This window comes from Ascaphus truei, chromosome 3, assembly GCF_040206685.1.
Source record: "Ascaphus truei isolate aAscTru1 chromosome 3, aAscTru1.hap1, whole genome shotgun sequence".
Taxonomy (NCBI): Eukaryota; Metazoa; Chordata; class Amphibia; order Anura; family Ascaphidae; genus Ascaphus; species Ascaphus truei.
Window position 1 is genome coordinate 163,008,005 of NC_134485.1, and position 13,145 is coordinate 163,021,149.

The 13,145-nt window shown below is 39.1% G+C and overlaps 1 protein-coding gene across 2 annotated transcripts in view; it reads right to left on the reverse strand.

Annotated features, from left to right (window-relative positions):
- Positions 1-1,033: 1,033 nt before the first annotated feature.
- Positions 1,034-13,145, reverse strand: part of MED14 (mediator complex subunit 14) — a 69,579-nt gene continuing 57,467 nt past the window's right edge. For both annotated transcript variants that reach the window (XM_075589694.1, XM_075589695.1), the window contains 5 exons: positions 12,671-12,850; positions 6,420-6,527; positions 3,892-4,017; positions 3,240-3,429; positions 1,034-1,653 (listed from right to left, as the gene is read on the reverse strand). In XM_075589694.1, coding sequence (XP_075445809.1) covers positions 1,580-1,653; positions 3,240-3,429; positions 3,892-4,017; positions 6,420-6,527; positions 12,671-12,850 — 678 coding nt within the window. In that variant the 3' untranslated portion in view covers positions 1,034-1,579. The remainder of the gene's footprint in view (positions 1,654-3,239; positions 3,430-3,891; positions 4,018-6,419; positions 6,528-12,670; positions 12,851-13,145) is intronic.

Sequence of the window (13,145 nt, forward strand, 5' to 3'; positions counted from 1 at the left end):
AGGAGAGTATAATGTCAATGTTTTAGTTTTTTTTTCCCTTCCAGGGAGTGATTGCAGAAACACCACCTGCCATTGTAACGTAACAGAGGAATGGCTGCCAAAGGATTTAGTGGGTCCAGTTAGTAGCTAGGGCTGCTGATGTGTATTTTCAACATGCCCTCTCTTTCTATCACAGGCTCCTGAGTTGTAGGTAATCTGCTATGCAGGTTTCAAACTTCCTATTCAATAGTCAGAAACAGCACACGGTTAAAGACAGTAACGTTTATTCACTTGAATGGCAGTTGATGCATTGGAAGTTCGCTAACCTGTCTCACTATTGGCAGATTCACTACGAACCGATGTGGGGTGGGTAATCCAGCATTACCTGATATTTTAGTCCATTTTACTTAACATGGAATTGTGATGTGATACCCAAACGCATAGTGAATTACAGCGTGTGTATATATAGGAAAATGGCTCGAATATATTTATGCTTCTGTGAAAAGGCTAGGAGTAGGTATTTGAACTGGTTGGCACCACACCTCTTGTACAATTGTCAGTCCCGTTTGTCTAGTTCCAGAAATGCCAATCCTAATTAAAGAGGATTTAATATGCCTTGTATGTCAGTTATCCCTGACCTATTTGTGCGTTATGTGGGGCAGAACAGAACGTCTGGTAGCGTCAAAGCAAAAGGAAATAAATATACACTAAAAAGTAAATCTGAACTAATACATCTAACCACAAATTGTGAGCACTGGGAAAAAAAATGAAAAAAATAAAGGGTAAATGTAGTGTTCTAGCATCTCTACTGGCACAAAATGGTTCCATTGTCTGAATGGAACCAGTACTCCTCTTTCCAACAGCTGGGAGGCCAAGGCCACCAACATGTTCTTGAAAAAATTAGTAGACCATTAGATATGCTGACTTTTGTGCCCTTCGTGTCTAGGGCAAGGGGATGATGAATATAAAACTGTAGATCATATCATAAGTAGCCCAATATTCCAAGTACAGACTATAATACCTGTAAACATATTACAAAGCAACACGACCCAGATTATTTTCTTCTTGTTTATTAAATATTGCTTTATAGGACATGTTTACAACACGCCCAGACCATTTTTAGGTTAGGATTTAAAGCAGTCATATTAAAATACAGGTTTCATTATAAAGTTTGTCACAGTTTTACAGTATTCAAAATGACAAATAATTCTTTAAAAAAAAAAACCCAAGAAGAAAATTTGTTACATCAAATTAAACACATTTACATAAACAAAAAAAGTTTGGCATTTTCATAATCATTGCAGTATAAAACAGAATATTAAATCTGTTCCTGGCAAACTGATATTTAAACCTCCAACCCAGCTTGAAATGTGTTGTAGTAAAACACGCTGTACAAGAGCACTATACAAAATTTTATTTTTTTGATCATTTATATATATTTTTTTTGATGAAAGAAGTGCATCTCTGAAAATATCTGCCAGCTTTAGCTCATCGTACTCGTAGACAAAAATCCAATGGCAAAATGTTTTTTTTTTTTTTTTGTCCAAACATTTATATTTGAGAAAAAAAAAATATTTCCATACTGATTGCAAAATAGTGTTCACGGACGCCCACCAGGGGGCAGTGTAAGATTAGCCATTAAATCGCGTACCGCCGCAAATATTGTACATTCACCTGAGGGAACAAAAAAAAGAATTGCATTAGAAAAAACAATTGGCAAACATGAAGTCTGATATAAAGTCTGATTTTAGTTTCACAATGCACGGTCAGCAACCAAGGATTAAGCAGCTGTCACGGAAATGGCTTGCTTGATGGCTGTGCTTCCTCGATGCAGATTTTAATGTACGACTGCTTAATGTAGCCAGGAAAATTAAGCTTTAAGCGACCTGTTTATTTTGCTGTGTGCAGAATATTAAAATATGTAGAAAGACCACTGTATGGAGACCAAAAGGCTGAAACAGGCTTGTTCATCCATTGTTCCATGTGAATACAATATTTAGGGCGCCTTTTCTTTACTGTACTCATTATACCTGGAAGTTTTATATCATTTATATTTATATCATTTATATCATTACCCATCCTGGCTGAATTGTGTAGAAAGGAACAAAAATAAAAATAAAGAACTGTTAGAAATTACTACAAAAGCTAATCTGCCCTGTATATCAAAAGACATTAACGTTTTGTGATATTAACCACATACGCCCTTATTTAGTGCGCTGTAATGCCACTTCTCCTGGACAAAGTTTAGTCCCATTGGTTTGAATAGATTTAATACCTTCTACGCAACAGAAAATCAGAAACACAGCATACTGTATGTAGTTGGGGCCATAGAGGGCTAGGTATTAGATGCCAAAACCAAACAATCACTTTAATTTTTTGCTTTCAGAAGATTGGGGTAAAGGTAACAATTGACTCAATATTGACATTTCCGGTAACTTTATTGAAAATTGATTTTCTTTATAAAAGACAAAAATACTCAATGCTACATCCAACGTGACAAAAAATACATACAGTAGTTAAATACTTCAATGTTATTATTCTCATGAATAAGAATCATTTAGTTAAACCCTTTGGCCAAAGCCACTTCACAGCATGACCAGTATATGCAGGTCCTAACACTACCTGTGAAAATTCTCATTAACCTTTGCAGTGGAAGGAGAATGGCCATAATGGACCGGTCCTGCACAGGAACATGGAAAATCCCCGCTGGGGTTGTGTGTTTATTGATTTTCTTTATAAACCCAACAAAGTATAAGGTCTGAGTTGATGTAATTCTGTCTGCCTTCATCAAATGTATTAAAACTAATACCAACAACAGACGGTGCATTGTGTTGGCATAATTGGATTGAGACAGAGCCCTCAAGAGTTTTTAATATTTGGTCTATAATTTTTATTCAAGGCTGCCAGTGTAGTGTGCTAAACTTAGTTAAAAGAAAATACATGTGAAGATACATGTCACAGTACTATGTACATTTGCGTGAATTGACCTTTAAATTAATTTCTATCCCAAAACGTAGTTTTTTTGCCTGTGATGTTGAACACACACACACACGTTGGGGGGAAGTTAATGAGAATTGGGAGCGCCGTAAACCATTCCATGAATAAAAGTTACTGTTATCGTTAACTGTACATTACCTGCATTCATCCAAATGAGTAGGGGATGTCTTGGACACACCTCACCGTGAAGCAGTAAAGTAGTTTTGACTGGTCAAATGTGTACCCAAACTGTAGCCTTTAAAATAACATTTCTGATTAATTACCTGGACGTGGTGGATTCATCTCTGCAAATCTTTTCAAAATGTTGCTAACCATCAAAGGAGCCGCTACTGAAGAGTTCTGCTGACGGGGAATGTCTGCCTGCTGGGTTGTCCCTGAGGCCATGTCGTAGATGATTGGGACAATAATACTGACAGCCTCTGGTGGCACCGAAGTCTTTTGAGTGAGCTGAAGCTACGGACAGCAAGAACGGGAAACGTTACAAAACTATATTCCATGAAAGCCTTGTTTTCACGGTGCAGTTATATCAAAAATCAAATCTGAGCTAAATACAGTACAATATGAAAGTTGCCAATTATCAGTACTACACTACATTATTTCCTTCCCAAAATTACAAATGCAATTGTGAGAAATGCCACTGCCACTTGACACAATGGTTAATATTTCCTCTTCCTGAATCACCTACTTTTCTAATCCTCATTGTTTAATGATTCCCAACCCTAAAATGAGAGCAATATCAGGCTTTCAGATTAATCTGATTCTAATGTCATGTTCTGTGCCAGGCAGCAGATTTTCAGAGAACTTTTTCTCCCACTTAGAAAAGTTCAAAGCAATTTAGTTAAACCTACACCCTCCCCCAAGAGTAGAGAGGACTGCACCTTTAAACTCTGATGCCGGAAGGGACTAAACACTTACAAAAAACAGCATTTTGGATTTAAGCACCACAGCAGGAGTTCCTGGAGGAGCAATGGGTGGTGCACTGGGAGGAATAGTCAAACAGAACTGCACATTCCATTTCAGCTGGGTTGCTTGATCCGGAAACTGTTTAATGGAAGGGGGAAAAAAAAAAAGGAAACGGGAATTCAATCTCTCATCCATCCTGGATAGTTCTATGCTTTGATCTTGAACATAATAAATTTTATAAGGAAGTCTTTCAATATGGAAAGCTAAACACCTTTCTAATAGGATCAATCACTCCATACAACAAAATACAGGAGTTATAGTACAAGTAATCACTCACATAATACCACGTAGCCTTCCTGTGTGTATACACACACACACACACACACACACACACACACACACACACACACACACACACACACACACACACACACTTTGGCCTTGGTCTGTCCACTACTTTATGAAGGCCTTCCATGTACTGCAGTTTCGAACCTCATCTTTTCCATGTGGCTCCAACAAATTTTCTGATTTCTTAATCAAATCTTATTTTCGGTCGTCGTCTTGGTCTTTTGATATCAATTGCAATCCAATCAAGCACCAGCGATGGTCATTTCTTTGTGCCGACCAACAGCCATGAATTTTTTTTTTTTTAAATCTTGTGATTATGTCACAAACTTGTTTCCTTCCGACCCCATTTTTATTCTTCTCTTTAGGCAATACCCAAGATGCATATCTCCATACTTCTAGTTGTCTGAAGCTTCTACACTATCTTTGCATTTACAGTCTATGCTTCACATCCATACATGAGCACAGGCACAATACATTGGAAAAGTTTCCTCTTGAGGCACAGTGGAAGGTGGAAGGGTGGTCTTGTTTCTTCCAAATGCCTTTCATCCCATCTTCATTCTCCTATTGATTTAATTCTGATGGTTCCCATCCATTGTTACATGGTGGCAAATGCCTAGTTCTGGTTCTTCTAGTTGTATTCCATTTATTTGGATCTTTGTAGAGTTCACATATTTGTTGATCACTGTGGTCTTGCTGAGACTCATATGGAGGCCTGCCGTCTTTTTTGCGTGAGTTCCATGATTTGTTGCTGGAGGTCTTCTGGACAAGTGGCAAAAATAATGTCATCGGCAAATTGTATTTGAATAAAGTATTCACAGTTGAATTGGGTTCCTTTTTCTTTCCAATTCAAGTGTTGCTTTGACACAGTATCCCTGTCGCATACCTTTACTTACCCTGATCTTGGTTGTACTGTATCTTCATGTAGTCTAATGGTTAATGTGGCGCCTTGTAAAACTTCCTTATATTAATGTATGCTATTTAAACACTATCTTTCTTAATGCAATTAAACCGGCTGAGGTGTAGACACACAGATGTTTTGTGCAATCTACAAATCCTAAATGGGAGTAGTAGATTGTATTTATTACTTTGGGAAATCTCTTATTGTACAACTTGGATGTGGTCCATTGTGTTGCATTAACTGTGAAATCCCGGTGTAGGTTTGTGATCACAGGTTATTATGGATGATTTACATTGAATTCAGAGTTTTCCCGCATCATTTTTGTTTTTCTTTTCTTCTTTCTTTGTTGTGCTACTCCACCGGACAGTATAAGGGTATAAAGGGTTCATTTTACGGAGCATCATTTATTCTTGGAAAAGGCTCCATTGGGAGCCAAAATGTAAAATAAATCTGCAAAATTATTTAATTGAGTGACTGCCTTCGCTGTTCTCTCTGTACAATACTTATCAGTATTCAGGCTTACACGTTAATCATTCTTTAGTTGGGACTGACAGGACTGCACTGCACTAAATCGGATATAGAATGTGAAATATTCAAAATATTTATCTTGTATATTTATTATTTGACATTATGTTTAGTGTGAAGTTAGGACAAATCTTATCTAAAATACAGATGTCTTTCGTTAACCTTGCAGAAAAATCTCTAAAGTACAATATAATTCACAATATTTGGTGAACACACACTTGGGCAAAAATGTACTTGAAAAACAAAATGGACAAAAAAAAAATACAATTATTGATTTTAGTTAAATGTGACTTTTGCTTCCAGTTCAATGGAGTACAAAACCAAAGGGAATTAAAGGTCAGGGACAAAAATAGTCATGGTACATATTAAACAGCAGTACATAATAGGCCCATTTAAATATCTCCAGCTACAGCTATTATGTTCACTTTAATTCTGCATTTTAAGTAATAAACGAAGCTTGAAACATAATCACAGAAACCTATTTCTGATCCCTCCATTGGGGTCTTCATGGGAGGGAGAATAAGTGACTTTGCAGTTTCAATTACTTCCCATCTATAGAGCACTATAAAGATACATTGAAAATAACTACAAATGTAGGCCATTCATCAAGAAATTGAAAAGTTCACAATGCATTCGGCTTTTGTTAGAAACTAGTTAAAGGCTCATATCTAAATGAAAAAAGTATGATGTTTTAGGTAAATTCTATGATTGTTATGAGAGTCACCCTCTGCTTTTAATATAAATACATACCTTGGTTAAAGTAACTTACCAGTTCTAGTTTCATTATGTGGACACAGTCCCTAAGGATGTGTGTCGGAGCCCCTAATAACTTTGTAAAAGCTATCAGTGTATTCGCTTTGAATGGTGGACCCGCGACCTAAAACCAAAAGAATGTAATTAATAAGTTATACACAGTCAATGTCAATTGGTAACAATTGTTTGGAGGCTTGTGATTCAGCATCCCTGGTTTTAAGCCCATCTTTAAATAGCAGGTGTTGTGATGCACCTGTGAATAACCAGTCTATTAAGACTTCTTCCTCCATCAGAGCGGTAAAGAGAAGGTTTTCAGATATTGTTAGGACATGCAGAAGAAGGGAGACTGTGGCGATGTTAGCAAGCGTAAAATGCTTTAGCCAAAGAATATAACTAAATGACCCTCACTTATGAGAAGAAAAAACATAAGTATTTAACTATATAGTGCGTCATATTAGATGACGTCAGCGCGTGCCGTGGGGGATACAAAATACTACAACATTATTAACCAAAAAAGCATTAAAACAATCGCAATACAAAAAATACAGATACAAATACTAGGTATGACTTTCAAGGGTGAAAGAACACTGGAAAAGAAAAATAATACATAAATAAAAAGAAATATCATGAAATAAATGAATCTCTCTATTAAAAGAAAGAAAATACCTAACAAATGGATGGACTAGTTGACTAATATATAAATACATACAAGCACATATTGGTATAGATTGATAACCATTATATACAGGTATATATGTACACAAATGTATAAAACGTCAACATCCATTTGGAAAAACCAAAATTTGTATAATGAGCTGTGATAAACCTGGGAATGAAATAACTAGGGCCAACTAGTGTACTCAATAGTATAATAAATGAAAATAGATAAATATATCAATTAATCATAGATACTATAATGAAATATTGTGTATCAATTAATACACTATTGGCATGGAAGAACCATATGCTTGAACCAAAATTGTATTTATATTCTAAGTTAATAATGAAGCCATACAAGTATAACACACCTAAAGTAAATGTGAATGAGGGCAGTGTACAAAACAGGGAAAATTTATATAGAAATTGAACAATTATATATATGGACACCTATAAAAACTAGATGGATAGTATAATTTGTTAAAAAAGGTGATATATGATCATAATTCTCCCTTCTCAGGATTTAACCTGCATAAAATGCAGGACATCCCCCAGAGATATGAGGAAATGGGGCAAAAGATTAATCAATTAATAAACAAAATGCAGCAGAGGAAGACAATTATTGGTCAATGTAGATAGGGTGCCAGATCCCATTCAGAGTTAAGGCCGTAGGGTATTCTGGTTTTTAATGTGAAGATCCAATAAAGTTCTCGTTTATCTAGAAGTTCTACCCTATTACCACCTCTGATGGGATTTGGCACTTGCTCTATCCCCATGTAAGAAAATGTGTAAATACTTCCTAATCTGCAGTTGGTAAAATGTTGTGCCACTGGGTGAGTGAGATCTCCCTAATGAGTCTCATATGCTCCCTAATACGAACCTTCAGGGAACGTGTGGTACGGCCTACGTACTGTTTACCACATCCGCAATTCAAAATATAAATCGCGAATGTGGTATCGCAGTTAATGAAGGACGTACTAGGGAACTCACACCCAGTGGCAAACGATGTAAATGATGAACCAGGAAGCATATATTTACATGAAATACATTTAAGACATTTGAAACTCCCCTTAGGTAACCATTTAGTATTGTTATTTTGTTTGCTAGAAAAAAGACTAAGGGAGACTGAATTGGCAATGGTTCTGGCTTTCTTAAAAACGAACTGGGGACCTTCCGCATAAACATGTTTCAAAAGAGAATCCCCCGAAAGGATCTCCCAATGTTTTTTAATAATGCGTTTAATTTAACCTACTTGAGTGTTGTATTGAGTAATGAATAATGGCTGATTGATAGCCCTAATATCATGTTTGGGAGATTTTTTCCTTTGCTTGAGCAATAATTCTTCCCTGGTATATATTATTCACTTCCTCTAATGATTTTTCCAGATCTGTGGGTGAGTAGCCCCTATCTTGGAACCTTGTGAGAAGTTCATGTGATTGTTTGATAAAATCCTCATTGATGGAGCAAATTCTTTTTAATCTTATCAATTGTCCCTTCGGAATGTTTCTCAGAAGGGACTTCGGATGGCAGCTGTCAGCCCTGAGAAAGGTGTTGTGTGAATTAGGTTTCCTATAAACATCTGAACTAATAAACATATTAATATCAATAAATAATAACACGTCCAGATAATGTATGTGATGAAAATTATATGTGTGAGTGAAGTGTAAATTTAAATTGTTATCATTAAGGTAATCTATAAATAATAAAAGTGAATCTACACCCCCGTGCCAAATAAAAATAAGATCATCTATATAACGTTTGTAAAAGTGATAAACTGTCGATAGGGGTTTCTATCACCAAACACGTGTTTCGACTCCCACAAACCTAGAAATAGGTTTGCATACGAGGGGGCAAAACTGGTGCCCATAGCGGTTCCACGTGTTTGGAGATAGAAAACCCCAAACATAAAATAATTGTGAGTGAGAAGAAAGTGAATACAATCTAAAATAAAAGTGCTCTGTACAAGTGACAAAGTGGAGGGTTCAAGAAAATGTCTGACAGCTGCCATCCCCTGATGATGGTCTATAACCGCATACAGGGATGTGATGTCCAACGTTACCCATATAAAACCTTTTTACCAAATGATTCAATCCAACTGTTCCAATAGGTCGCTGCTGTCCCTAATGTAAGAGGGAAGTTCTCTTACAAAACTCTGTAAATAATGATCCACATATCTGGAAACACCATCTCCCAAAGATCCAATACTAGAGACAATTGGCCTCCCAGGTGGGGAGACCAATGTCTTATGGACCTTTGGGAGATGATGAAAAATAGGGACTGTAGGGTATGGTTGAAATAAACAAACATTCTAACTCCCTATGATCAAGGGCTCCTATCTAGAGCCATCATCTAAGAGAGATCTAAGTTGTTTAAGAAATTGTAGTGCGAGATAGACTTGAGAGATAAAGCCTTGAGTGATACCACATTCGCGATTTATATTTTGAATTGCGGATGTGGTAAGCAGTACGTGGGCCGTACCACACGTGCCCTGAAGGTTCGTATTAGGGAGCATATGAGACTCATTAGAAAGGGAGATCTCACTCACCCAGTGGCACAACATTTTACCCAACTGCAGATTAGGAAGTATTGACACATTTTCTTACATGGGGATAGAGCAAGTGCCAAATCCCAGAGGTGGTAATAGGGTAGAACTTCTAGATAAACGAAAACTTTATTGGGTCTTCACATTAAAAACCAGAATACCCTACAGCCTTAACTCTGAATGGGATCTGGCACCCTATCTACATTGACCAATAATTGTCTTCCTCTGCTGCATTTTGTTTATTAATTGATTAATCTTTTGCCCCATTTCCTCATATCTCTGGGGGATGTCCTGCATTTTATGCAGGTTAAATCCTGAGAAGGGAGAATTGATCATCATATATCATCTTTTTTAACAAATTATACTATCCATCTATTTTTTATAGATATAGATATATATATATATATATATATATATATATAGATATATCTCTATATCTATATACAGGTAAACCCCGTTATAACGCGGTCCTCGGGGTCCACCCCGAGACCACCGCGTTAGTAACGGGGTCGCGCTAATTTAAAAAAAAAATGGCCGCCGCATGCCTGATCGGGAGGGAGTGAGGGGGGAAGGAAGGAAGAGGTCTGCACAACATGCGGGCCGCATGCGGCCGGTCTGGCCTCTCTGTGCGGCTCGCGATGACTCTGGCCGGGCGCCAGTTAATTAAATAAATAAAAAAAAGTTTTAAAAAATGGCGGCGATTCATCCCTCCTCCCTCCCAGCCCCCTCCCTCTCCCTCCCAGCCCCCTCCCTCTCCCTCCCAGCCCCCAGGTTTTGCAGTGCGCGGTAGCAGGCTGCCGGAGAGGTCAGAGCATGCAGGGGGCGGGGCTTAGTACCGGGGAGAGAGGATGTGCTGAGCTGATCTAAAAGGTAGGTGTGTGTGTGTGTGTGTGCGTGTGCGTGTGCGTGTGCGTGTGGTGTTAAAATGGCGGCTGAAGGACAAAAGATGTTAAATCCAGCAACGAAAGGGTTAACCAGCAATAGGCCAGGCCGTAAGCTGCAGGTACCCTTGGGCAGGAGAAGGGTTTAAAGGGATGCCTCAGGCAGGGCTGTACATGACAAGTGAGATAATCCTATTATATTCATGCTGCCTTCCCATGGCGAGGGGGGGGGGGGTAGGCTGCTGACATGTGAGGGGGGGGGGTGGGCTGCTGACATGTGAGGGGGGGTGGGCTGCTGACATGTGAGGGGGGTGGGCTGCTGTCATGTGAGGGGGGGTGGACGGGCTGCTGACATGTGAGGGGGGGTGGGCTGCTGACATGTGAGGGGGGGGTTGGGCTGCTGTCATGTGAGGGGGGGGGCTGCTGACATGTGAGGGGGGGGTGGGCTGCTGTCATGTGAGGGGGGGGCTGCTGACATGTGAGGGGGGGTGGGCTGCTGATATGTGAGGGGGGAGGGCTGCTGACATGTGAGTGCTGTGAGAGCTGTGTGCTGTGAGCTGTGTGCTGTGTGTAGTGAGAGTGTGTGCAGTGAGAGTGTGTGCAGTGAGAGTGTGTGCAGTGAGAGTGTGTGCAGTGAGAGTGTGTGTTGTGTGCACAGTGTGCAAAAAAAAACCCCGCATTATAACCGAATTGCGTTATAACGGGGTTTACGTGTGTGTGTGTGTGTGTGTGTGTGTGTGTGTGTGTGTGTGTGTGTGTGTGTGTGTGTGTGTGTGTGTGTGTGTGTGTGTGTGTGTGTGTGTGTGTGTGTGTATATATATATATATATAATACTGAGTTAAGTTATGGTGAGTAAAAAAAGTGACAAAAACCCTCCACAGGAAAGCAAATATGCAAATATAACTGTATGCTCATCTGCATGTCTTAGGCAGGTCTGCAACCCCGCCTTTCCCCATTATCACCCAGCATACAGCACTTCCACTGCAGCAAGGGATTCTGGGAAATGACATGCAAATGAGCACACAGTGTCACTTTTTGCCTCAAAAACCATTTTTAACATGGTTCTCTATAGGCTTAAGCTTGCTGCATGGTCACAGCTTTGAGCACAGCCAGGGTGAAGGTGCATACCCAGAAAACCACCCACAGACAGCTGTTTCGACCTTGATGGGTTCACTTATTAAATAAGCACTTTGCAAGACTGTGGGTGCAGCCTTTTCTTTGCACTGCTCCTAAAGACCCAAGCCCATTTACCTCACTTAAAACATCAAACGTGTGTGTACACACACACACACACACACACACACACACACACACACACACACACACACACACACACACACACACACACACACACACACACACACACTTTAAACAATAGGTCAATGACATTGAATTTAACGATTCTAGAAGTAAACATTTCCTTTTTCTTTGTTACGTGGAAAATGCTTGTTTACAAAGAGAATAGGCAGATTATAAAAATCCTATGAAGGTAAAAGATAAAGAAAAAAAAAGTTTAAAAATACTTGTCTGTTTTAAAGAAGCCAATCACTTACATTTTGTCTATTAAAAATGCCACTGTCATTGGTTCTCTTTGATCCCAAGTCAGACCATTTTAAAGGAGGGGGCTCAGAAAACCGAATCAATAAGTATCCTTCCCTTAACCAGCCCACCCTTGGATGTGGAAAGGAGGGCAGTTCCTCCTGAACAGTGAGAAGAGGCGCCATAGCAGTATTTTTCAACAGAGGTTCCTAGGAATCCCTGGGTTCCGCTGGCATCCCTAAAAGGGTCCCTGCAATTGTAATGTCATTTGAAAATTGTACCAAATACAGAAGAATTTACAATGAATCTGATCTCAGACGCACTTTTAGAGAGAGTTGGGGTTCCTTACAATGCATCTGATCTCAGACACGCTATTAGAGGGGGTTGGAGTTCCTTGCAATGCATCTGATATTAGAGGGGTTGGGGTTCCGTAGAATTTCACAATATAAATTATAGGGTTCCTTAAACAAAAGAAAAGGGTTGAAAACCACTGTGCTAAAGGAATACAAATCTGTTCCAAATTCCAGCTTCAAACTTTGAAACGCAATTTAAAATACTTATAGGTATTTGATTTCTACATCATCCAGATTGCCAGGGTTTGGTTTTGTCCTGAAAGGGGAGAACTAAACAGAACATGAAAATAAATACCCTGGTTTCAAAGAATTTCTCCAAAACTTGCAGCTCCTCTGGCTTCCACTGGCCAGCGTTTTCAGGTGTAACTTTCAGCTGCAAAGTCTGGTTGGTAGTTGGGTTAAGAGCCACCCGACACTTCAATACGTCTGTCTTGAACATTATGACCCCCGGTTCATTGGAGTTTATTAGCTGCAGCTGAAATAAATGTGGAAATAACTGCCGTTACACTAAATAAACCTTGCTGACAAATGAGTTACGTTACTGAATATTATATTTTCAACCAAAAGAGAAAAAACATTGGACATGTGACCAGGAATGTTAAGCCTGCAGAGCTGCTACCTGCACCCCCTGTGGAGATGTGTTATCTAGGTAGCAGGGGGTCTCTGCATCTGAAATTAAAGCCGATCAGCTTCCCACCTATTAAAAATTTCTGACACGTTCTGCTGCTTTAAAGCAGCAATCCCCCCCCCCCCACAGACGTCTGTGTGTG